This window comes from Argiope bruennichi, chromosome X2 (assembly GCF_947563725.1).
Source record: "Argiope bruennichi chromosome X2, qqArgBrue1.1, whole genome shotgun sequence".
NCBI classification, from domain to species: Eukaryota; Metazoa; Arthropoda; class Arachnida; order Araneae; family Araneidae; genus Argiope; species Argiope bruennichi.
In genome coordinates this window covers 58,451,249-58,479,232 of record NC_079163.1, presented here as the reverse complement: position 1 = coordinate 58,479,232, position 27,984 = coordinate 58,451,249, and the positions used below count along the sequence as shown (strand labels likewise).

Here is a 27,984-nt window from a genome sequence, read left to right as displayed (position 1 = left end):
ATTTCCCACAAATGAAATTATGCAAACTCATTCCATACCTCTTAGGAATGTTACTTAAAAAAATATTCGCCAAAGCAGGGTTCACAAGACATACTAGCGCCAACAGTAATTATAACAACTGCTGGACGAAATCTCCTGACCCTAAGGGGTGCGACACAAAAGGGAAGAGATTTTACGAGACAATTAGGGTTTAGTAGGAAAGTTCAAGTGGGAGAACGAAATTCAAATTCGTAGCTGATGCAGCAGTTTTACCGAGCCGTTAGAAAAGGTAAAAAAAATCTGGTACAACAGTTGTACCGGCCGTAAGCTAGAGGTTAATATTTGAGTCTAAATGTCGAGACAACAGAGATATATTTTATTTACTGAAAATATTTTGATAGAAAATTTCCAAGTTTTGTTACTTTGGTCTATCCTTCATTGCTTTCTAACGAACAGCTTTCATATATGATATCAAAATGCTGTCTATTAAAAAGAAAGCGACATATCTTGTTGAAAAATTTCTTCATTTGCATTACCTTTTTTTATTCTAATTAATATTTTTCTGTCTTATACGCCGAAATTGATTTAGAACTTGCGATTATTAATCTCAAATTCAGATCTATAAATTATATTCGAGAAATTATTGGTTAACATACCAAATGGCGCATATTTATTCAGAATAATAGCATTTATTTACAGCAACACACAGAGCCACATTCTAATGTTGATAAAATATCAAAATATATTACTAAAGAAAGGAGAGAATCGCATGCTTTCCCACTTCACATAGCAGTAAGCGAATCAGATGTCAGCTGTGACAAAGTTTTAAGAATGAAATCTTGAAATTCAATTTGAGTATGCAAAATGATAGCTTGCATAGCAGAAAGAAACTAGTTAAGATCGAATAGCAGAAGAAATAGACTTAAATTTGTAAAATAATATAATGCAAATCGGGCTTATTTTTTTCTGAAATGGTAAAACTCGCAATAAAAATCTGCACTCTATATATGCATACTTAAGTCGGAATCGGTGACGTTTTAATGAAATTTTTATATTAGGATCTCTGTTTAATACATATGGAATTTTAAAATGTTATTGCTTTTTGCCATTATAAACTAAAAACGGCAGTGGTATCAGAGTTATTAATTTCATTTCCTTCTCTATATAGCTTCTGTGGCTGTATAGTAAAGAGAAAATAATAGAAATATTTTTTAAGGAACAAACTTTATTTTATATACAAAATTACTATGTTTTTTAAATCTGGAGAAACTTAATGATTCATAAGAGGCGGATTGAGAAAAAAGAATTTTATTAAAATTAATTAATTAATTTTTAAATATATTTATAAATATATAATTAAATATATATTTATTTATAAATTTTAAATATATTATAATTAAATAAATAATACTGGAGTTTTATTAAATATATTTTAATTGTTATTAAATACGAAAGAACTTTTTTATATCATTGATTGTGTCTAAATTTCATTTTTACACTGCTTTTAGTGCCTCATGTTTTAGCGATTTTTGCTTACATTTCAGCTTTCTGAAAAAAGATTTTCTACTTTTAGTACCTTAATAAGAGTACGTTTGATTTATTTTTATTTCCTACTTTCTATTTTGTAACGAATTTAATAACTTATTATTATTATTACAGTGTGTTTCAAAAAATATTATTCAAATTCCCAACAAGAGGAAACAAAATGCAAAACAATCAAAGTAAAGCGATTTTTTAGTTAAATAGTGATAGTTAAGTTCCCAGCCATTGGAAACTTAAAATTATCATAAATATTTGACTGAAAAGTCCATCGCTCGAAATAAGAAAAACCGATTCTCAGTTACCAGATAGTGGAAATCATAAATGAAAAAGTAATTTTCTAGTATCGTTTTAAAACTAACTTTTTGAGCTAAAATTTTTTAAAGAGTCATTTGATGCATTATCATTTCAATTGTGATTTAATCGGATTAAAAGTGTAAATCTCATTGAATCCTAACAGTTTTCTAGAGAAGCATCATTAGAACAAGGGAACTGTTCATGAATTGAAATATTTCTTTATCTTTTCTTAACAATTTTATATTAATTATATAATATCAGTCATTAAAGAATGGATAAATTTTTCAACACACCTTTCAAAGAAGAAACCTGAATACTAACTTAATCCGAGTATTAAAATGACTTCTTTTTATTTTCACGATTGTAAATGGAATCGTTTCTTAACAATTTTACATTAATTATATATCAGTCATTAAAGAATGGATAAATCCTTCAAAGACCTTTCAAAGAAGAAACCTGAATACTAACTTAATCCGAGTATTAAAATGACTTCTTTTTATTTTCACGATTGTAAATGGAATCGTTTCTTAACAATTTTATATTAATTATATATCAGGCATTAAAGAGTGGATAAATCCTTCAAAGATCTTTCAAAGAAGAAACCTGAATACTAACTTAATCCGAGTATTAAAATGACTTCTTTTTATTTTCACGATTGTAAATGGAATCGTTTCTTAACAATTTTACATTAATTATATATCAGTCATTAAAGAATGGATAAATCCTTCAAAGACCTTTCAAAGAAGAAACCTGAATACTAACTTAATCCGAGTATTAAAATGACTTCTTTTTATTTTCACGATTGTAAATGGAATCGTTTCTTAACAATTTTATATTAATTATATATCAGACATTAAAGAATGAATAAATCTTACAACAGACTTTTTACCGAAGAAAATATTATATTAACTTAATCAGAGTATTAAAATGACTTCTTTTTATTTTCACGATTGTAAATGGAATTCGACCTCGAAATTTTAAAAACGAAGTTTCCGTAAATTTGCCCACAAATAATAAAAAATTCTGCTGTTGAAAGTAATTTCTTTTATTTCTTTCGTAACTGTCGAGACTCGAAATTAAACTGGGTAGATTTTCTTCACTAGCTTACATTTTATTATTACGGTTTTAAAATGGAATATTTTCGTTTAAATAAAGAAAATGCTAGGGTTTGGATGAAATCTGACTCTCCGAGATAAAATGGAATTTTTCTGAAACCTCAAATGTGCATTATAATATTATACAATTATTTTTATTAAAATCGTTCAAAGCAATAATGTGGTTTTTGTTATTATTACAGTTTTAAAATGGAATATTTTCGTTTAAGTAAAGAAATTGCTGGGGTTTGGATGAAATCTGATTCTCTGAGATAAAATGGAATTTTTCTGAAAGCTCATTTATGCATTATAATTTTATACAATAAATCCACATTTTTATTAAATTCGTTCAAAGCAATAATGTGATTTTTGTGAGCCTAAACAATTGTCATAATATTATTTCCAACCATTAAATCTTCTAAAAGTGCTGTAATTCAAAAGGATACCAAAAAAAAATTTCATAGCTGAGATTGTTGAAAAGATAGCAATCATTCGTCATTTCAAACACAAGTGTACAAATGTTGGGCCAAAAACAACCATTTTATTGCAATGAAATATAGTGCTTACTGCTATGGTGTTTGTTAGACAGCTAACAGTAAACAAGTAAAATAAAAAAAATAAAAATTCAATTCCTACATAGGTCAACAAAGAAAAATTTTATTTTAGGTACTTTTTATTAAATAATTATCAAAAAATTATTAAGCATCAAAAAAATATTGATTTTCGCAAGAACAGAACTCGTATTCTTCACCTTCACGTGAAAAATACTGAAATTCTTGCATTTTACCGATTGAGCTTCTGCCTGTTGATTTCAATTTTCATTGCAAACTGCTAAAACTATTTAAAATATTAAAAATTAATTTAATTTAATTAATGAATTAAAGTTTGAAAAAACTGTGTTAACATCAAGTGTCATTTACTACAAGTTAAAAAAATGTATTTGAACTTGAGTGGATGAATAAAAAGTATTTTACTAACGACTGAAAATTTGAACAATATATATAAATATACATAGGGTGAGTGTGAACTAATGGTCGGAATTGAAAAAACAAAATAAAAAGCAAGAATTTTTAAACGTGCAAATGAGACTATAAATGATCTGGATATGACGCCTGCTATTTTGAATATCATCCAGTTATTAATAAGTTTGACCATTTCACTTAATTTTATAAATCTTATAAGGGATTTCAAGCTAAAAATCATATTGTTGATAAATGATTGCATCAACATATCTCACTCTTCCAACAGCAAGAAATTTAAATAATAGAATGCGTTGGGTTGATGTCTGGATAAAGTTCTTCCCAGAGCATCCCAAACATGCTTTATGGAATTTTAATCCGATAAACTGGCTGGAAAAGGTCATTCTGATCCTTAAACTGAAATTTTAGTAGCAAAAATGAAAACGATTTTAGCTTCACTTCAAAAATGAAATATATGTTTATAAAATATGCTTAAAATTGTAAAGAAATTAACTGAAGATAAAAAAAAATATGTAATATGAGATTTCAACATATAAAATCATTTTTATGCTATAATATTTCAGGTATTTATCGCGAAAAAACATCTACATTATTAACATATTGTTCCGTTGAGCATATTCTACCCACAAAAGTGGCAAGTTTGGTAAAATTAGGCCAAAAGTACTGGCTTGAAAAGCGTCGACACATGTACATACTAGTCATTATTATTTGTATAAATGTATCGTCAAATATCCTGAAGAAATAATAAATCACAATTAAGTGGATTAAAAAAAACTTTTTAAAGAGTGACAATAAGAAATAGAATTCGCTTAATGTGATATCCAAATATTCGAATTAGAAATAAAGATATTTATTTCAAATTCAGTAATTTCCGAAATAAGCAACCCTTTGTAAAGGAATGAGAAAGATTTAAACGAAAAATATTTAGTCTCGAATATCATTACCAAAGAAAGTTTATTTATATTTTATTAATAAAATATCCACCTTTGGCGACCAGCTGGTTCACCTGCATTAATGGTCGCTAAAATTTTCAATTAAAAATTTTATGCAACTTCACCTTAATAATTTCTTCAGCAAAATATTTTAAGCTTCATATTTTGAAGCATTTATAATTCATGTATTTTTTAGAAACCTTGGGCCGTTTTGTTCCTTTTACTGTGTATTTCCATCATTTTCTGTCAGCTCGAATAAAATTCAAATGGATACACTCTGCTATTTTTAGTCTTTTAACAATGTATCCAACCTAAAATATTGTAAAGTTTGTGATTTTTCGTCATGTTAATAGTATATTTGAGAGATAATTTAAATCCTTTATAAATGCTTCTCAGAATTAAATAAATATATTATTTGCTTTCCGAAAATCTGCTTTGCCAATAATGATTTGTGCCAAGGACATAACAGTTAAATTTTAATTTATTACACGTTTCATTATTTTTTGTGTTAGGGTAATTTGGATTGTAAAATAAAAATAAAAAATATATGCAACTTGAACAATGACTTGAAATTTTTTTTTTTAATTATCGTTCGTGATACGTTTAATATTCATTCAGAAATCTTGCATAATTTTGCACTGTTGTTGGAAAACATACTTAAAGTGGTTTTTTTTAATTGATTAAATATATAAAAATTAAACTAATTTAATTAAAAGGATTTTAAAATTAAAAATTTAATTAATTTAATTAAAATTATTAAGAAATTTAAAAATGAAATTAATTTAATTAAAATTGTTTTAAAATTAAAAATGAAATTAATTAAACTAAAATTATCACGGCAAAAAATTCAATATGATTGACAGGATGCATTTTTGAATTTAAAAAAGGTGTAAAAATAATTTTTATACTGTAATATTTTCGGAAGTTATCGCGGAAAAATGCCAGAATTTTGATTAAGTTTTATTTTAAATTCTAATTAATATTTAAAAAAACTCGCTCCGAGGTGTACATTCTTATTCTCCAAAGTTTATATGTGCGAAGTTGTGTTGGTAGCTCTAGATATACCGGTATCTACCGGCTCAAGTATATACCGGTAGCTCTAGATCAACGTAGATCAACCTCCAGAGTTCCCCGTGCCCTGTTAGAAAAAAGTTAAAATTTTATGAATGAATCTTTTAGATCCATTAGTGTTGAGTTATTCTTCTCAAGTTTGCAAGAATAGCTCAACATTGGTTGGATTATTCTTGCATTAAGTTTATAAAAAAACCGCCATCCGCTTGCTTTTTTTTTTTTTTTTGCTTTAAATTTAATTCAAGAATTAGGACGTTGCATGTTAATAATTTCGCCCACTATTTTGTGAATGCAGTGTCAGGTTAGCTCGTTCTCTATGTTACCAGTACAACCTTTCCCCATTTTAACTGTAGGTATTTTGTGCGTATAACACTTTTTAAGGATTTTAAATTTCAGAAATTAATGTTCCTCTAGATATTAAATTTAATTTCACATGGTATTTAGTGAGATTATAATAAATTTTTAGTTTCGATTTAAATTAACGCCGAACCAAACTTTCAGTAAACTTAGAACACAAATATAACACAGTTAATTAAAATAAAAGTTGGACATCGAAAAGAATCCATTTTGTGGCTCAATATTTTCTATCAAGTTGTGCTTTCAAAATCAAATATTTTTTATAAAGTTATTTTCTTCACAGATTGAGATGACCGTAATATAATTCAATTTAATATTGCATCTATTTTTAAATAATGCAAAGAACAAATTTTGAGGTTTTCACTGCCCCCACCCCTAAAAAAGTTGACATTTATTTTATCTGCACAGTAAGTTGCTATACGAAAATTTTATGCAAAGTTTAAAGACATACAGAGTATTTTTTGGCTCTAGCCCAAGTCAAAGATTTCAGTTGGAGTTGTTTTAATTTTTTTTCTGGTTTATATTTTCAGAAATGGAGAAAAAGAAAACTTTTATAGATGTGAAAAACTTAATTGCGAAACTATGGAAAGAAAAGATATTGCAAAACTTGTGAAAAGATCTCGTTCAACAGTGCATTACGTAATTAATATGTATAAAGGGTATGGATTTGTTCAAAGACCTAATGGAAGTGGTCGATCCAAAAAGTTTTATTTGCGTCAAACGGAAAGACGGATGCTGAGATTTTTTAAAAAGAATCCAAAAATTTCGGCAGTAAATATATCAATAAAAGTTGAAGGAGGAATTTGTTGTCAATGTGCATCCACAGAACTATACGGACTTTTTTCCATTCTAAGGAATGTAGAGAGCATATACACGACAAAAGAAACCATACTTACCTGCCAGAAATGTGAACAAACTTCTTGAATATGCTAAATGCTATGTTGGAAAACCCGAAGATTTTTGAAAGTCTGTTATTCTTTTTCTGTTATTTTATTTATTTCCTTGAACCCGTGAATAATCTTAAAAATGGTAGACTTACTCAATTTCAAGATACGACCAATATAGCGAACTGATTTTTCATTTTCCCAATAACTTATGACAAGATTTCGCACATCAACCGATATATCGTTATTTCTCGCCATTTTTTCTATAAATCATCTTCTCTGCCGAAACTTTTGTGCTAAAAATTATAGTCTAAAAAAATGGTAGTGAATTCAATTTCTATTGACGTGCTATATATTTGTTGAGTTTCTCGTTTCAAAAGTGTCCCAAGACTTTTTTGATTCCCATTTGCCTTTGTAATATATTTGAAAAGTTAAATCAAATTATAATTCTAAAATATCCAAAAAATTTCCTTACGAACTGTGCACCAAATGTTTCTTTATTCATTTTGTTTTTATTTTAATGCTATAGATAGTTTTATAAATAGCTTTGTGCTAAGTGTCCCAATAATTTTTTGAGTAACTGTATCTGCATAAACGGGCCAGAATTAATATTCATTTTGTACTGCTTATTGAATTAATACAGAAAAATTAATTTTTTCATATTAAATGCTCCAAATAAAGCTTTTTGGCATAATATATTATATAATATCAAGAGTTTAGTTTAGTTTAGTTATATTAACGCCCCGTTGTAAAGCAACACTAGGGCTACTTTGGGACGGACCTCGTAATTTCGAACCATGGTCAGATGACGAGGACGACACCTGAGCTGGCATTCCCCCCCCCCTCTCCACGCCACACCACACCAGCGGGAGGACGTTTGGCATGACGGATTTAACGCGCAACAGACCCCCTTACACGACGGTTCTTCGGTGGAATCGGGTCTCGGGCCTGAAACCCTACGACTCACAAGCCGAGACCTTACCACCGGGCCACCGCGGCCTTATAATATCAAGAGAATTCTCAGATTAGCAGAGAACCTGTATTTCTCGTTGAAACCGTTTCTTATCAGGTGCTATGAAACAAAAAATTTAAGCTATGAAAAAAAGTAGGCAAACGAATAGAATTGTATTAAATTAAATGTTCATCTTGCCCGAAAAACAACTTTTCTAATGAAATTTTTAAAAATTAAATCCCCCCCCCATATTTTTGCTTATAAAAATTCTCTTAGTTAAAGAAAATCAAAAGAAGAAATGAAGTTTTTATAGAAACAGGAAATACCTTATAAGCAAGCGGTTCCGCTTCGACATTTGGGTTCTTTCTTCTACGTTCTTGTAGTACTTCAAATCGCCACAGTATTTCTTCATAATTTCCGGATTAAAAGTGAAGCTGGAATAACCATCGTAGATCGAAAGTTCGACATCAGCACAGTTGGCTGAAAAGAAAAATATTTTGTCGTTAGACATCAACTGACATACGCAACAAAAAAGGATATCTGCCGAAGTTTCGTATTAAGTTTTATATCCTTAAAACGCTTAAGACTAATTGAAAATGAAGTTTAAAATCTTAGACGTTCCCGAATAGAGTAGTTTGTCACAAAAAAAAGGAAGCTTCAGTTTTTCAAATTTTTGGAAATCCTGGAAATTGTTCGGCAGATCAAATTTCTAAGCCGAGTGAAAATATCTTTTGATAAATTACTTAATTGCTCTTATGTACTAAAAAAGTATTTTCACTCAAAAATTTAACTTGAAGATGGCATATGTGGGATTGGCATATTGTGGATGATGGCATATTGTGGGATTCTTGCCAAAAATGCATGTTCTATCAACTTCTAGAAAAAAGTTTACAAAAAACCTTATCAGAATATTTTATTGAATGAAAATTTCAAATTAAATAAATTATATTTTATGGTTTTATAAATATGAAATTACAGTTTTCAACCGTCACATTCCCCCTCATTGACGCTTAAATCAATTGTTGCTTTACCTGATTGTAAGCAATCTTAAAACATGCATCATACGTACAGTAAAACCTGCTTTTATGCGGTAGATAGGGACCGCATAAAAGAAACTGCACAAAACATCTTCGGAAGTTTCATAAATACTTACATATAATAAACAATTTTGTACTACATACTACAGAATTTTTTTTTATGCGGCGGGCAGGGACCGCATAAAAAAAGTCGCCCTTAGAAAATACGTCAATAATTTACGAGATACATTAGAAAGTGCATCCAACAAAATAAATAAATTAAATATGGAAACATTTAAAAGTGCCTAATATCTCATTGTATACATGAAGAAGTTTACAATATTTCTTGAATATGATGCTCTTCTATTGCTATCATTTGTTGCGCTATTAATAGATTCATTAATTTTACTCGCACGTTTGTGTCTAGCTTTTATAGTGGATTCACCTAATTTAAATTCATTAGCAACAGCTGTGGAACCTTCACCGTCTGTTAATCTATTTAATATTAGAAGTTTAGTTTCTAATGAAATTGTCTTTCTTTTCACTTTTTTTTTCTTGGCTACAATTATTTATTTTAAGGTATTACTTATGTCTAAAAGTGAAATAAAAATCATAGAAACTATATATAAATAGAAGCAAAAATAATTTATTTACCTTTAATCACACTATAAAATGAATCCTAAATCACGTGAATCGTGGATTAAACTCGGAATACGAAACGTATGCTGCTAGCGCGTCGAGCTAAAATAATTGAATGCGCATCATCGGGATACTTTTTAAAACAAATGAACAGAGCGTCTTGAAGTGTACATGTATATACACTCTGATAGAAAACATTACAGTGGTGCCAATGCCGTTGTAATTCATATATCGCACGAAAAGAATCGCACAAAAATAAAATTTCATAAGAAAGGATAAAGGATCGCACAAAACAGGTTTTACTATATTTGCTGAATAGCCCCATTGCACATTTATATATTGCAATCTTAATGTTAAGGTGTGAAAATATGCTTACTGAAGAATTTTTAATTAGAAAGAGGTAACACCAAGACACAAAGATAGACAGGAAATTCCATACTTAGAGTAACACGAAACCTAACGAGTGGAACTAAATCTTTCTTGCAACAAATGAAACGCTTCTTTTTAATTAATGTTTTTTACCATAAAATATCGCATATAACTCAGAATTAGCCCAGAACTGAGCTTCATCATTTTCGTAACAAATCCTTCAAATCTGACCAAAAGGAAGATTAAGATGAGATTGAAGGCGGATTGGGCTGGACAATGAGTTCGCTGAGGAAGCTGCTATATTTGGATACGTTGCACCAAACATATAGTTGATATACTGATACCCGGTAATATATAAAATAGTTGACATTCTAAAACTTTTGTAATTAGTATAAAAAATAAAAAATCGCATGAAAAAATCCTCATTATTAAAAAATGAGTCATTACAATTGCCTAACTATGGTGAAATGAAATAAAGAAAGGAAAACATGAACTTTAGACTTTAATTACATATATTTTTTTTATTCAAACAATATAGACATACCTTTACTGAGATAGCAATGTTGATTTGTTTGATAATCAAAGCAAATGCGTTGTTTTTAAGGAATTTATTTGGCGAATGCAGCCAGCGAAGCATTATAAGCATCTAATTAGTTTTTGGATGACAAAGGAGCGTTAAAGATTAAGAAATGGAAGATTCGAACAAGAAACTAAAATAATGTGACAAAACAATTATGTTTTTAAAGGATGGGAAATAATCGCTGTAGTCTTTTAACTTGGTGTTATTTTTCTTGTTACAGAAGTAGTTGTATTTGTCATAGAATTCTCTGCAAGAAGTAACTTCTTTGGAATAGAGTAATTTCTGAGGAGTAATTAACTGATATTGTTGACAGGGATTTAATATTCAAAATGTGCTTAGCTTTTTTCGGGTAGTTAATTTCGACTAACAAAAACTAAAAAAATAAATTTTTCGTAAATTTAACCGTACCAAATACATTAAAACTGTCTTTTCAATAAGAAAAAGTGATACATCATGAGGAGCTTCGTTATTTGTCAATGCTCTGTGTATAAGGAAAGCAAAATCGCAAAGTTGCTTATTTTGAAAAATTGGATTCAATTTGTTGCACATTGAGGAAAGAAGCTTTTCCATATGACATTGTTGAAAGTTCAGGACCAAAGGCACCATTCACGATGCAGACGAACAAAGGAAGCAACCACCGGCTCCAGACTATTCCACTTTCTGTGCTTACATTGAAGTAACCTATATGTCCAGGGGATGGTGACCACCCTAGATGCCAAGCACAAGGAAGTGACTTTCTCGCTTGATAGAGGATTCGCCACTTAAAGCTAACGTTAGTTATAAGCTGAATTGATGCATCTCAGAGTTATGTCCGTGGTTAATAAATTGTATTATCGGATTAACAGACGGCCATGCATGGACAATACATGGGGTTATCCATGAGGGGCAAGAAGTTACCAGTGAAATAATTGCCTCCCATGGACAGTCCGCTCGCTTCCTGTCGAAAAAGGGAAGCACAAAGCACAATGTTAAAATTGTAGGAAAGGGTAAATTTAATGTGAGAAAAGACCCATGAGTACCTCGGAATTTGGTGCTCATCAAAAGAATGAGAGACCTTAAAGGGTGAATATCTATGAGAAGAACAAAGAAAAACTGATTTATCCAAAAAACCATTAAATAGAAATTCAAATAATAATAGTAATGATAATAATTATTCTCAATTTACTGATAATTATTATATAGTGTAATTCTTATTCCTGATATGGAATTAATTGTCTTACAACTATTCTTAGAAAACATTCATCTTCTTTTTGATTTGCCTTTGTGGACACAAAATTGAGGATAAAAATGTAATTTCAATCACTAAAAATAATGCTATTTTAAATGTGAATTGAACAGTATAGATTTAATACTTGTTATTTATATGAATTTTCTACATATTTTTTTTGTAAAAGAGTCTCGTCATTTAATTCTTTTATCCGAGACAAAGAAAGCTTACTCACCTATACTCCCATAGAGTTGAAGCTCGAGGATCCGAATGTATATATGCTTATTACTTTCCACTCGAATCAACCAGACACATTCGACATCTTTCGGAAAAGCATGAGGATAACCGGGAGAGTAGATAAGTCCTCCCACTCCCGTCTCTGTACCTCCGCACCCTTCCACGAAAGCCGTGCTGACAGGCGGAGGGATAGACTCTGTTCGGAAGAAAAAATAATATTCATAACCTCTAGTAGTATACAAATACTGTACAATATGGTTTGACATTGATCAATATACGCAATATTGTATAATATTGTGGAATATTGATTAATATCATATAATATTGTACAATATTGTGCATCAGGCTGTGCAACCTGGGACTTAGTCAATTTGATGACTTCAAATAAATCAGTCATCAAGTTATTACTTGAAATTCAGCTGAAAGAAATATAGTACAAGAATTCCAAGCAACCTCACAAAATTCTTCTGAACCTCAGTGACATGTGGTTCGCTTATTAACTTGATTATCTCATTCTCAAAAGCGCTTTCTGTAAAGTTATCTGTACTATTTGAATTGGAAATGGCACACATTTTCAGTCTCTAATTTCTTCTAATTAATTCTGAACAATAAAATTGAACTTTGGGAGAAGAAAATATTTATTTTCAAAACCAAGAAACGTTTTCGACATTTTCAACATTTACAATAACAAAATCCTGATATATTGTGAATTCAAATGGATTTATGCTGGAATGAAGAAACAATCCCAACATGAAAGGATATGCTGGTTATATATATATATATATATATTGAGTTTTGAATGTTATGTAGCTTTGGTTTGTATACCAGATGAGAATAAATGGTATTTTATCGCTATGATAACTGCATTTTCTAAAGAAAGTGAACTTAATTATTTCGAATCAAAATTAGATTCCAGTCTGAATAGTTATTATACAGTCATTAAGGAAAGTCTTTGACATGAAGAAACAGACAGAGGATGTTATTTGGTTAGAAAAAGGTACTTCAACTGCATCAAAATAAATATACTAACATCTGGAAATACAATACAACAGAAACTGAAAAGCGTTCATTTCTAATAAAATTGACTCTTATTAAAAATGTGGGCCGCGGTGGCCTGGTGGTAAGGTCTCGGCTTCGGAAGAGAATGATTTTCAGTTTCGAGACCCAATTCCACCGAAGAACCGTCGTGTAAGCGGGTCTGGTACAATTCAAATGCAAAGGGACCAAACGTCCTCCCGCTGGTGTGCTGTGGAATCTTGGCGAGGGGGTGAAAGCTCAGCTGTCGTCAAATTCATCTGATCGCGGTTCAAAATTATGAAGTCCGTCCCAAAATAGCCATAGTATTGCTTAAAAATGGGACGGACTCTTATATAACTAAACTAAACCTTATTAAAAATATAGATCACATATATAACATAGTTATTATATGTGATGTATATAGGAAAATCTGAGAGAAACTTGAAACACCAAAATAAATTAGTTTCATGTAGAAATACATGAACGTAAATATATTGCTTACGCTTTCAAATATATATACAGGTAAATGTAGATAAGGTTACAAAAAAAATCTATTAAGCAACGTGTTTTTAAGATTGCAGAAGACACTGCCATCAAACGGAGACACGACCACAATGAGTGTTAACTATAAAACACCCATGTACATACACGAGCAGTTAATAGTGAGGAAATTCATCACGATATAAAGAAGCTGTCTATTTTCCATTATTAATTCCACATCTCAATATTGCTTTAAAAATTTCTTCTTCGCATCTTTTAATTCAACAATGGTGGCTCACAAAACACTCATCAATTTGAGTCAAATAGTACTCTATGGTCCATAGATACAAATGATATTTTCCACCAAATGAAAAACTGATTTGCACAAGCAAATTAGGTTTCTATATATGTTCCTAAGAAAAAATGATTTATTTTGACACACCTGACTTCCATTTAAAGTTAGTTGGAACATCTTAACCCTTTATTTATCGAATTATTTTACCATTAATTTTTCGAATTTATTTTTGAATCATTAGTTAAGTTTTAGTATAGAATAAACCCAGGAAGAATAATTATTTAATTAATTTAATTAATAATAAAAGATTTTTAATGTGATTTTTAGTTAATATCTACTGCTTTCTATTAGAAGTACGTTCTTCGTGTTCTTTGAAATACTGTTAGAAAAAAATAATCATATTGTGAAGATATCAGCCGGATTTAAACGGTACTTGATAGTACCGTCGGTAAATAAAGGGTTAAATACTGATAGTATAGAAAACAATATGATCTCGCAAAACATTTTCCCAGTAATTACATGTTCAGAAAAAATGGATTATTGTTAATTAACTTCAAAGTTTGAAAAAAATTTCGGAAAAATTTAATAATTTGGAAAATTTTCAGCGAAATTTGAGAAACGGAAATTATTTTTCGCTCTTCTTTATGGAATAAATCTTTAAAACTCGATACGGAAAAAAAAGTTTGAATACTGTGGATAAAAAATAGATTTTATGTCAATAGAACTATGAAAAGACTAAAAATTATCCAAAACATTCTTCTTCAAACTTTGAACTTGTTATTATATACATTCAGGCATTATAATTGTTTGTCAAAATGTTTCAAGTAGCAAGTTGTATAAACTTTGTATTTAATTAAGTTCAAACTTAAGGTTGTTGTAATTAATCATTATTAAATTCACCCACTGTCGTAAATTTCCTACTCTGTAAGTTTCGCTCAAGTCAATCTAATGAAAAATCATAATGCTCAAATAATTTCAGTTTTCGGAGATAACTATCGAGCTTCAGACAAAAGGTTGAAGGGGTATTGATTTTTCGTTGGAACATCCTAGACAAAGAATGGACTCTAGAAATTCCATCTCTCGCACCTGAGATTTTTACTTTTTCTAATAACAAAAAGCTGACACATGTTACTTTGGTAGCTAAGCGACACTTTTAAATAAACTCTCTTCCATTTTTATTCGCTAGTAATAAACAGCGTCAATTTAAGCTACAGTGACGTTAACTGAATTTCGGAAGAAAGCTATTGTTGCTTCATCAGCTCCGAGTATTATCGCGGAAACGACGCATTTTGTTTAGAACGGAAAATGAGATAGTTTATACTAAGAAATTTTATCACTGGTTGGAAATCTTTATTCTGTTTTGTGTACATCTTTGCATTTTTATTATTTGAAGGAGCAGATTGAGAAATTTTAATGTCCTTCAAATAATATATTTCTGAAAATTAATAAAATTCTAAAATATCTAGTATTTTTGAGTTCTGAGTAAAATTATTATTATTCGTCTGAATTACTCAGAAGGAAATCTTAGATAATGAGATGAAGAGTTTACAGTTCTATTTATCGATTGGAATACCTTTTCCGAAAATATATCTAATCTAAATTATATTCTAAATTGATCTTTGAATTAAAGAAGTGGAATTGAAAAGTGTAATAATAAGATTAATGATAAATTATTAAAGAAGAGTAAATATTTGTAAATATCATTTCATTCGCAGTTACAGTACCTGTAAATAACGTTTTTTCCATATATACAGTGCATAAAAATGACTCCATTCTTTAATAATTATGCGTGCATCAAATTTCTTAGTAATATCCACAAAAATTCTTCAACATTTTATATACAACTTTTCAACTTGATGGTATATACTAAGCTTGTATTCCAAAAATTCTCCATTGTTTCAAAAAACTATTTACTCACTATGTTCACCTAGATATAGTAACATTTCCAGATATTTACAGACAACAAGTATAAATATTTCGCTTTTGCCACTCTCACTTTTCTCCAAATAATTTTGGATACTCATGGCTATTTTTGCTGCAGACGTACTACCTTTTGAATCACGTTAAGGGAGACTTTAAACAATGATTAGTATTATTTCGAATAATTTTAATATTATATAAAAACATTTTCAGAGAAAAAAAGGGAGTCATATTTTTAAAGCATATATATTTAGAATTCTCTTAACTAAGTTATCCAAAAACACAAATCAAATCCAGGCAATTTGAAAAGTATTTCCTAATTGAAGTTAGTTAGTTAGTTATATTAACGTCCCGATTTAAAGCAACACTAGAGCTGTTTTGAGACGGACCTTGTAATTTTGAACCGAGGTCAGATGACAAGGACGACACCTGAACCGGTACTCCCCCCTCTCCAATCTTCCACACCACATCACACCAGTGGGAGGACGTTTGGTCCCGACGAACTTAACATTCACCAGATCCGCTTATTCCTAACTGACGGATGTAATTTAAGAAAAAAAAAATTGATAATTATAGTTTCAGAAGGTTTGCTTCAGGAGATATTCAAGGAATATTTTTCTTTGTATCTATGAACAGTATTGATGTTGAAATATAAAGCAATGTTACTATGATAATCACCATTCCTAATTATAGTGATCAAAGAAAAAAGTAACTTTCACAAATCAAGGGAGCAAATGCCAAAATTGCATTTATCTCACTTTTTCTAAAATATAATGATGTTTCGATGCATAAATTTATGGGAGCTTTGCTCAGTTTTTCAGCAAAATGTTTTAATTAAGTTCTCAACAGTAATTCGTTGCCGATGACTTTTCGCTTGTTAAATGGATCTCTTAGCCAATCATTGACAGATTCATGGTACCTTTTAAACTTAACCCTGGGATGTTCTAAATGTGAATTATTTAGTACAATCATTAATTTTAATATACATCATTAGATAGGTCAGACCAACACAGATAAAGAAATACTCTTAGAAAACTAGAAATTGATGGTTGCAAAACATTATTCGTGTCTAATTTTCCATTACAACAATTAACTTACACAGAAGATTTTATATTATTCAGCATGTGTATGTGATGATAAGCGTTGCTAGAAAATAGATTTGATTACTGTTTCAAGCATAACACCCGCTAAACTTTCTCAATTTTAATACCGCTGTGTATCAAATTATCCCTCAGAGTGGAATATACTCGCATACTATTCTGATCGCTAAATGAATATTAAGTAAACGGATATTCAAAAGGTGTTCCAAGTACAGGATAAGCCAATATATAACCACTGAATTTTTTCTTTCTTCAGAATTATTTTTCACAACAATTTTAAATTTTGATGGCATTTTTATTTCTTTAAAGTAAAGACTAAAGAAAAAGAAGCAATTTAATTTAAGAATGACGTCGCTAAGAGAATATTGATTATAAAATAAACAATGTCTTAAGATGACGTTCACTCATTTCTACTCATATTTCTTTTTCAAAATGAATATAGAAGGCATTCTTTGATTTTTCGATTAAGTTCTAAAAAGAGCTTAAAGTGATCTCTTTTGTTCAAATTACAAATTGATTTTTCAAATTGTTTTTTAAATGCCTTTACTTAATATGTTATTTCTTGCAAAATTGTCAACATGGTTTTGAAGTTCGCAAAGCAAAAAATGCTACTGAATGATTTTATGTCATTTCTTTCAGTATTTTATGAATGTTATTCTCTTTCAACATTCCTTCTGGTGTATTTTTTATTATTATTTTTCTGGACTTCCAATAGGGTTTTTTGTTGTGCTCTATTCAATGGCAGGCAGAAGCATTGTTTTTAAAGGATCGTTAAAATTATAGTACTGAAGAAAAATCATAAAATGAGTTAAACATAAAAGAATGTTATAAATTTTCTACTACAGAATTCATGATTAAAACAAATAGCGTACTTGTATTGTTCGAATTCTTGTAAAAACTATATAACTTGCGATCAAGGGTATAATTAAATCGTATAGATGCAAAATCATCTCAAAGATAGCCATTTTAATTTAAAATATATTTGTAAAACAGTAGTAAAATTAAAAGTGCAAGCATATTACATTGGTTAAAAATCGTTTCATAATTTTTTTTCAAATTGTTACTAACCACATGACATTTATAAGAAATGGGAAATTTATTTTGTACAATTAGAATATATTTGTCATGGCATGAAATAAACATCAAATACGATGTAGTTAAGATTGAAATTTGCTCTCAAGACTTCGTTCTGATGCTAATAATGAGTAAAATCTACAGTTAGCATTTTATCAAAATCTTTAAATCGTTTTACAATTACAAATGTGTTTTCCTTAAATATTAACTATAATAGATTTGCTCATTTTCTTTTCCGTGTTGCTGTATATTATAAGCATTAGAGAAAAAAAATTATGATTTACTGTATGCTTTGAAAAATATTTACAGTTCCCTTATTAAAATTCATGAAATACCTGCTTTATAATGATCTACTAAGAAACAAATAAGTTCTTCAAACTAAAATCTTTCCTTTTAAATACTTGTATTAGTTTATCATCTTATAAAACTAATCGCAACAAGAAATGTTGTAAGATGAAATTCAAATGTTTTGATTTCAACCTATTCTTTTTTTTATTTGAAAATAGAAAAGGAGAAAAAAATCACAGAGCGAAGAAAAACTAAGTAAGAGAAAATGACGAGAATTATGAAAATCCACGAATCCATAAATGATCCACCGGGAAATGTTCATTCCGAATTGGGAATCCTTTTATCTCTAATCTTGTTCCTCGATACCATCGATCACGATTAAGATCACCCATCCCTCGCCTCTCTTTAGATAGGTGGTGACCCAATAATATGTTTGGACCAGGATGTCCATTAGCAGATGGGATAAACCGCTTTTAGGTTAGGAAGAGACCAACAGGCATTAACAGAGACAAAGTGAGGCGGCATTCATAAAATGGATAAAAACTGATTACTTGTTGCTTTTTGTTTATCACTGATGCATTTGACGAAGTAGAGTGCAGTAATTATGCTGGTAAGAAACGAGGAGCTTAAAAGATTATGAAATAACTAATCATTTATTAAGTATTGAAAATAGACTCAATTTGATTTGCCTAAAAACATAAAAAAAGATGTCGGTTAGCGGATGGAATAAACAGCTTTTAGGTTAGGAAGAGACCAAGAGACAGTAACTGAGATAAAGTGAGGCCATTCATAAAAAAGAAAAAAACTGATTACTTGTTCATTTTTGTTCATTTTGTTTCTTAAACGACATTAAGTTCGGTAAATTATAACATCACATACTTTATTTTTAATTAAAGAAACTATTTTCTAATTCAAATATATATTGTGCTCTTTCAACAATGGAAAACTTTTCTTCGGAAAGTATTCAACTTCTCGTGCGCCTTTCTTTAATACATTCGACGCCATGATTGATGCCTGTTATTCGTACCACTATCTAATAAGAGGCTTACTTAAATGCTAATTGTAGCAGAGAAAAAAAATATCTAATTGGATAATACATATGAATCACAGGTGATTCACGTGTTGAGCAACGTATTTAAAACAAGAAGATACAAACTAAACATAGGCCTGTTCTACGCTCTTTATTCTACACTGACTGATAATTTTTGCTATCACGGGAATGCGAGTGACAAGGCAGTCGACATTTAAAATGAGCATATCACATACAAACGGATTCAGGATGAATCAATAATTTATAGCTCAGAATATCTTTGTAAAACGGAAATTTGATTACGTTGACTGTCAATATGTAAGGATAGATATGCGTTTAGTAAATAGCATATGCAAAGTCTTATTTGCCTAGAAATTATATGATGCTTAATTCAATTAAACATTTGGGCCGTAAAGTAGGCTAATTCAATTGCAGCCGTATTAAATATAATTAAGTAATCTTTCTTATGAGAAAGAGCTGGAAGGGAGTCTTCAATTAATCAACAAGCATTCACATCAGTTAAATATTTTAAGAAAAAAAACTCAAATTCCTCAATCCATTTTCAAGGTAGTAGCTTACTGCGCAAAATCACTTAAATCAATTTTCCAAATTTTATAATAGAATTATTTTTTTAAATAAAAAAGAACTGGTGTCCTTAAAATTTTGCTCATGAGTTTTTTATTCACCCTCTATCTACTTACCGATGAAAAGTCCAAATACAAAGTATAAATATTTTATCACGTCAGTTAGTAGAAATGTTTCTTCCAGAAGTTACGACTTTTGATTCTGGGAGTTACATTGTTCTTTACGATGGTTCATTTCGATTACCAACGACAGGAAGTGATCTTTCGAAATGTTTATACTTTACAGAAAGGTCTACACTGCGTTAACATTTCTTTAAAAAAAACTGCATCATATTGCTTTATTACAAAATAGTTTCAGGTTAGTTTGTTTTGTAACAATGAAAATAATTTGGAATTATTTTTAAAGCAACAACAATTAATTTTTTAAATAGTTTGGGAAATTATATTTCATTTTTTAGTTAAAAAGCCCTTCAAATGATAGTTTAGTTTCGTTATATTAACGCCCCGTTTTAAAGCAACACTAGGGCTATTTTGGGATGGACCTAGTAATTTTGAACTGTGGTCAGATGACGAGGACGACACCTGATCTGGCACTCCTCCAAACTTACACAAAACACCAACTGGAGGATGTTTAGCTCTGAAGGATTTAACGTGCCCCAGACCCGCTTACTCGATGGTTCTTCGGTGGAATCAGGTCACGAAACTGAAACCCTCCGGTTCCGAAGCCGAGACCTTACCACCAGGCCACCCTTGAACTTCAAATGAACATATTAGTGTACACTTCACGAGGACTTATTTGCTGAATGTAGACGTTTTCTAGAAAGATATTTTGGGATTAAGAAAGATTTCCAATTCTCTGTAGGTGTAGTATGGTCACGATTTTGCTCCTGTGCCATTAAATCTCACAAACTCAATCCAATTTTCATAAGTGTAAGTGTCGAAATATAATCTAGTTTTCGCATAATTATTTTAGCCGTTCTAAACTTATAAACATAATCAATTAATAGAATTTATTTAGATAAATCCCTTAAAGGATTATCCATTACCAGATTCTAAGAATATAAACCTTTCATAGTTTTCCTAAATTTAACAGGACATTTATAAAATACTCACGTTTCATACATCATCACGTATATTTTCAGAGCTGGAAATATAAGAAAATAATTTCTCCTTAATCTTAGACGGCAAAAGCTTTATCCTGTTTATTTTCGTATTTTGAGAAATAATAAGACGAATAAAAGGTGTTCAAAAACAGAGCAATCATTTCAATTAGAGCGTAATTGAACATTCCTGCCACTAGGGGGAATTAATTCCTAGCATATTAGTGAAATATTTTCTGAGAACTGGATTGCTACCAACGAAAATAGTATTTAATGAGGAAATAAAATATTGATATATAGCGTTTTTCATTTAATGGGAAACTCAGGTTTTCATCCTAATTTAATAAAAGTCATTGTAGCTATGTATGCATGCATATTCCAAATGTCTTCCATAGCAACTGAGAAGAATTCAACCAAATGTCTTCCATAGCAACTGAGTAGAATTCAACTAAATGTTTCCCATTTATTATTTAAAGCAAGAGAAAGAATACAATTAACTTTCCAAAGTGCGAAAATTAATGAAATACTCAATTAATTAAAAATGAACGAACATTTTGCTTTTTCTTTTTTTTTAAGTAACGTCGGAACAAGATGTCCCAGAAATAAATATTTTTACACCATCTTAAAATTCAACTATACCAGTTTCATTTCTGTAAAAATTTTCTGTCAATTATTATTAATTTTAAAAAAATTTAAAGCAGACGATTTGGAAATTTAAAAAAAAAAAAAAAAAAAAAAAAAAAAAAACAGATTAGTACTGTTTTGGTAGGGAGCGTAAATCACTGTATTGCTATATCAATATTTTGTAAAGTTCTCTTTCATTTTGATACATATCTTCTTTACAGTATTTTTTATTGCATTTAAAGTAGTAATTTAACGATGCTTAAAAGCACGCATAAGTCAATAATTCCGAAGAAGGCAAGTAAAGCTTTTGAGAGCAAGTAGAAACATATCTCTGACGCAGCAGCGGCTTCGAGCTACGTGGACTGTGTCAAACAAAACTTCATTCAAACTGTCATTTTAATAATGTCCTCATGACTGTATTTTCATTGCTTTTGAACTAGTAATTTAATGATGCCTAAAAGCAAGCATAATTCCGAAGAAGGCAAGTAAAGATTTTGCGAACAAGTTGAAACCTATCTTTGACGGCGTCAATCTGCGTGGGACTGTGCCAAAACTTCACTGGCGGAGGATTGAGAACAAGAGCAACTGTTTCAATGATACCAAATTCATTTCTATGCAAATTTTTTCTTCAATTTTTATTAATCTTAAAAACTTAATAAATAAGTGATAATTGCAGTTGATTTTAAAATAAAGAAATTTATAGATACTCAACTACTAGGCAATCGCGAGACTTTGAACTACTCTACCTTATTTTTTTGATATTTCTATTTTATTTTTTAAATATTTTTAATAACATTTTTATTGGTTTTAAAAGAATCTTAAAGTTGATTTAATCAGATTACAGAACTACCTCCACTAAAATTTCCTGCCACTTTTAACTGTGTCTTTAATGAATTAATAGATGAGTAATATTGTACAATAGACTCCCGAGTATTCGGCCTAATATAGAGGAAGTGCAGGCCGGATAATGAAAAAGCCGGATAGGCCGGAATTCTAGGAACTCATTTCTTTGCCCACCAATATCAGAAGACAAAGTTTTTATGCCAAAGCTAACTGTTATAATACCTATTTTCTTACTTCTTATTGAGTACTAAACGCTCCATTTATCACAAGCCACGTATAATGTGAACGCGACCTGTTAAGTCATAGAAGCAGTTGCCGGTATCAAGTTAAAATAGAAGACTCTGTACTGATAATTTATATGTTTATATACTGCACTGCATGCTTCAAGAATTTATTAGAGAAAAATTAAGTTAAAGGATATAAAATGCTCACATTTTAAAATAAACTCTGTAATGCCTAACTTAAATGCAAGAAACATAAACAATGTTACCAATGCCTTGCCTTCCTCATTTAATTACTATGAAAGAAAACTGAGTCGTATAGTTCAGAAGCCGAATAGTCGCGAACTTGAAGCAATCGGCCACAGCAAATACTGTCGATACTGCTACGCTCAGTGGTGGCTGGGTTGTCGGCTGTAAGTGAAAAGTCGCGAACCGGATATTCGGGAGTGTACTGTATCAGATAGCAGTATATATCTTTGAGAATTGAAAACTTTTGAACAAGGTAATGAAAGCTTTCGTGAGGAAGTGAAATATTCTTTTATTATTGAAAAAAAAAGAACATAAAGAGCTTTTTCTAGAACTTATAGAACAATTCTAAACCAAAACTTTAACAGCAGACTTTTAACGGTTCATATTAAGAACAGCTATCGATCTGGTTTCTTTGCATGTTTTATTAATGAAAAGTTAACTATCTAATTAAATGTACCAAAAGGTTCTTTAAAACTATTCTTATACTTCAGCATTTGTGGGTAAAATATGCGGTACTAATACATCAAATATTAATAACTTATAGAGAAAACTTGCTATCGACGGTTTTTAAAAATCGCCTGATACAATTGATATTGTAATTTCAGTAAAAAACATTTGAGAAAATAGAAAGATATTGCATATTATAATGAATTATAGAAAAGTAGTTTTTATTTCAAAAATATTGTACTAGGAAAAAATTTCAATCCCAAGCAACGTCGGGTGTTTTAACTAAAGTAAAGCTATTATAAAAAGAAAAATAATGAACTAGCGAATCTTACGTGGCATTTCATAAATAATTATTACTTTAGTATTATGCCTAAATATTTTAAATAAATTAAATTTTGCAAAAGACCCAAAGATCTTGTATAAACAGGGTGCGGCAAAAAAATTCTGACAAAGTTACTGCATCATACAATAGAAGCTAACTAATTTGTGTTAATTACTTTATCTCTATCGCTTCAATTATAATATATTATAATTGCTATTAGTTTAAGTATTCTTTTTTGGCTTTTTTACGAAATCAAGCAAAAGATCTGTAATTTTAGAATAGTTTAAGCAAGGAAAGCGACAGTGTGAAATCGTTCGTTTGCTTAATGTGCCTCGAAAAAAAGTATCTGTTGCAATCTGTCGTTTTAAAGAGCTTGTCAGTGATGTCCACGGACAGGAAATGAACGAAAAGGTATGGTGAACAATTTCAATAATCTTAAGGCCATCAATAAGCAATTTCAAAGAAATCCGAGGGTTCCCATGAGAAAGATCGCTAGTGAAATGGGAATAACTGACCAATCAATTTGGCGAATGGCAGAAACAGAGCTTGGAATGACCCTTACAATTTCCCAAAAGTTCGGCTTCTGACTGAAGAAAACAAGCTCGTGCGACTCCAAAGATGCCGAAAACTTTTGAGACGGGCCGCAAGTCAGCAATGGGGGAGATTCCTTTTCATAATGAGAAGCTCTTTGCCTTCCCAAAAGCTCATAACTCCTAGAACGAGGAAATTAGGTCTGTAGACGCTCCAAGGACCTCGGTAATTGTTGAAATTGCCAACATCCAAAATCGGCCAGGGTCTCGTGCGGAATTTGCGCGAGTGACAAAACACCTCTGGTTTTTGTGGATGAGGGTGTAAAAATAAGTAAAATAATGTACCAGCAAGACATTCTAGAAGCTGTTGTACTTTTGTAGGCCGAAAAGCTCTTCGACAATGTAAACTGACATTTCAACAGGAATCCGCATCATCACACAAGAGTGATCACACAAGGCGCATTTTCCGGACGTGCTATCATCTGGGGATTGGACACAATACTCGCCGAATCTCAATCCCATGGATTGCAGTGTATGGTATATTTTGGACTCTAGGGTTTGCACTAAACCACATAAAAATTTGTACTATTTAAAACAATCGCTTCGACGGGAATGGGATAGATTAAAGGTAGAAAGAAGACTTGCGGCCCAATGTTGAAAATCTCAATATGCGCTTGAGCTTCTACATCGCTGCGAAACGCTTCCACTTTAAAATCAATTAAATTTAATTATTAGTAAAAGCCTACTCTTATTATCATTTGTTATATTTTGTTAATTTATTTATTTTTAATAAAGTTATATTAAAAATTGCTTGTCCGAGATTTTCTGCCGCACCCTGTATTTTTGAATTATTTAATATCAGAATTAATACTAACTTTCGTCTTTGAATTCATACATTCCAAAGAATCCTTTATGCTGTATAATGTGGTTGGATCGGAAGATTATCTCTGCTTTCGGATGCATGGATTGCAAAGGAGTATCAACCTTGGAGCCACAGTAGCGTCCAACCAATTCTTTCATATTGGATGCAGTAATAGTTGAAATATCCACGTAATCGGTGAGACATCTGCATGGATAGAGTGTTTAGTATCTACTATTAAAAGAGATCTACTCAAAAGATAGAGTCAAAATATTAGTAAAGAAAAAAATATTTATGTGAAACGTCCAGTAATGCTTTAAAAGATAATTTTTCTTCCTTTGAAATTCTAAATTAACGTTTGCAATTTCATCAGTTAATTTATATAATTTGATGAGTTAAGAAAGAAAATTTATAGAGGCATAGATAAAAAGAGAGACTTTTGATAAAAGTTTTTTTTTTTTTTGAAACCTTACAAATTTTCCTCAAGATTTAAGTGGTATAAGAATTATAGAGCAAATCATTCTTCCAGAAAATGTTTTCAAGAAAAATGACTATCTCTTTTGATATCAAAATAGAAAAAGGAACTAAAATGATTTAAATTTGGATTTCACAGCATTTACAATGTAAAAATGAGAATTTTATTCCACAATTAATGAATATACCAGAGTTAACAGAGTATTTAAAAAACGTTTTCATAGGAGATACAGGATTCCTTAATTCAACTAAAATTCACTATAAAATTTTTACTTCCTCATTTAAATTACTTTACATATGTATTTCCTGGAAGTATACAAAAATACATATTTGATAAAGTAATGATTTCGCTCATTAAATTAATAAGATAATTATTTCATAATATAATCTTACGCGCACCTTTAATGATATACCAGATAATATCATTAATAATAATAATATAAATGTAAGTTTAATGATAATATAAATGCAAGTTTAATTTTATTAAATGCCTCATTAGGAAAAAAAAAATTACATATTTTCATTTTTTATGTACGGATAAGAACATTCCTCAAATGCCAATGCTTTTGCATTATCAGTAGGTGATATACATAAAATGCATATTATTTTAAACAAGTCAATTTCCATTGATCATTTAGCAAATAAATGAATCAAAAATTGAAGAAATAACTGATCCGTTTCTTCGCGATTTGTAATATCTTCTCTGATATAGAATATCAATGTGTTACAATGCTGATTATTTTTTTTCTGTATGAGAGATAAGAAGTTCCAACAGTTGTCAGATTTATAGATAAATCTGAATAAAAATTATCAATTATTGTTCTTAATGAAAACCGAAAGTTAATAGTAATTATCGCCATATTTTATTTAACATTATTATTTTTTCTCTTCTTCCCACGCAAAAATATGCTTTTAAATGAAACAATTTCATAATCATAAATTGACTACTCCGACTCTGAAACACACAAAAAAATTGAATGACCGGACCGCCGCTACAGCAACACTGGCGAAAAGTGGTTTTGCTCTAAGGATCATTACCGGCCACATTACAACCCTTCCTGTGGGAAGTACGTCCCGTTATCGATGGGAGGTAGTTAACCACTACCTTTTCTGTATTCCCCAGGATGGCAAGAACCAACCGCCATACCCGAAGCATCTCTTCCTCATATTTGGGATGATCCCCAGTGGGAAGCAACAATTCAATAAAACAATTAACAAAATTTTAAGAATACTCAATCAAAATAAAAGAATATTTCGAATCCTAAAGATAAGTAAAAGCTCAAACACAGAAGCATCTCTTTTATTTTCTTTATGAATCCCCTGTTCAAGCATATTAACTATATTATTGGAAATATTATTTGAAATTTTACAATCATCTATTAAATATTGCAATACTTTTCGAGTCCAACTTCAATATTTCACATGATTGCGGACCATCTAAAGCGTAGCTTAGAGTTCATTTAGACACTTATTAAATAAATTTAATGTATGAAATGAATTTTATTTTTGATACATAACCGTCATTCACCGTGAGATATCGTTCGTGTGTGAATAGACTTTCGGTTCAACAACGTGGTTCTCGTTTTCCCAAGTGGGCCTAGCAATAATGTAGAATCAAGTTACTCCGTTTTGATGACCTCCTTATTTCGACATCTATATATATAAACAGTTAATTTCAAAACCAGCTGAAATAGGTACACAATTCTAGCTGCAAAAATGTTTTAAATGAATAATGGAATAGTATTTTAAGTGGTTTGGTCAATAAATATAATGTTGAAAAAATAACCAAATTTAAACTTCATCATAATTCCCCCGTCCAGGAAATTATATTTAGTCAGACACGATAACAATTTAAATAATAAAGTTAATCAATTTTGCGGCCAAACCTGACCGAGTTATTATGTTGCAAATATCATTTTTTGACGATATTGGCAGCTAATTCCACTTTCTCAAGGGGTAGTATGCAAATGCAAACCCTGCATTAACGTGTTTAGTCTAGATTTATTTTGATTGCTGGACATCCAGAGGTATAACTACTTCTTCGAAAACAGTTTCAATGTTAACTTATGAGAGAGTTAATATTCTTTATTTTTCAGTCAATTTTATTTAAACTTCACAGGACTTAACTCTGGAAGATCCCAAATAAATAAATGAAATTCGTGTATGTATTAAAAAAATCAATCTTTTAAAACATGAAAACCTTAAAATTTTGTTTATTAGCTATTTAATTTATAAAATTAGGAGTAATAAATACCCTTACCAATCATAATTCAGACCAAATTGGAAGCGTTAAGTATACTCACCGCTGATAATTAAAGTTAAAAAAGTTGTTTCCTGGTTTGCTAATAAAAGCGATAATGAGTGGAAAAAAAGGTTTGTGCTTTTGCGTTTCTG

General features: G+C 30.1%; 1 protein-coding gene across 1 annotated transcript in view; it reads right to left on the bottom strand.

Annotated features, from left to right (window-relative positions):
• The window catches only part of LOC129960836 (cubilin-like), a 131,616-nt gene that overhangs the window by 34,052 nt on the left and 69,580 nt on the right, over nucleotides 1-27,984 (bottom strand). Inside the window, exons 4-6 of the mRNA XM_056074505.1 lie at nucleotides 25,133-25,323; nucleotides 12,132-12,329; nucleotides 8,412-8,565 (exon numbers count right to left, since the gene is read on the bottom strand). Of these exons, the coding sequence (XP_055930480.1) occupies nucleotides 8,412-8,565; nucleotides 12,132-12,329; nucleotides 25,133-25,323 (543 nt within the window). The remainder of the gene's footprint in view (nucleotides 1-8,411; nucleotides 8,566-12,131; nucleotides 12,330-25,132; nucleotides 25,324-27,984) is intronic.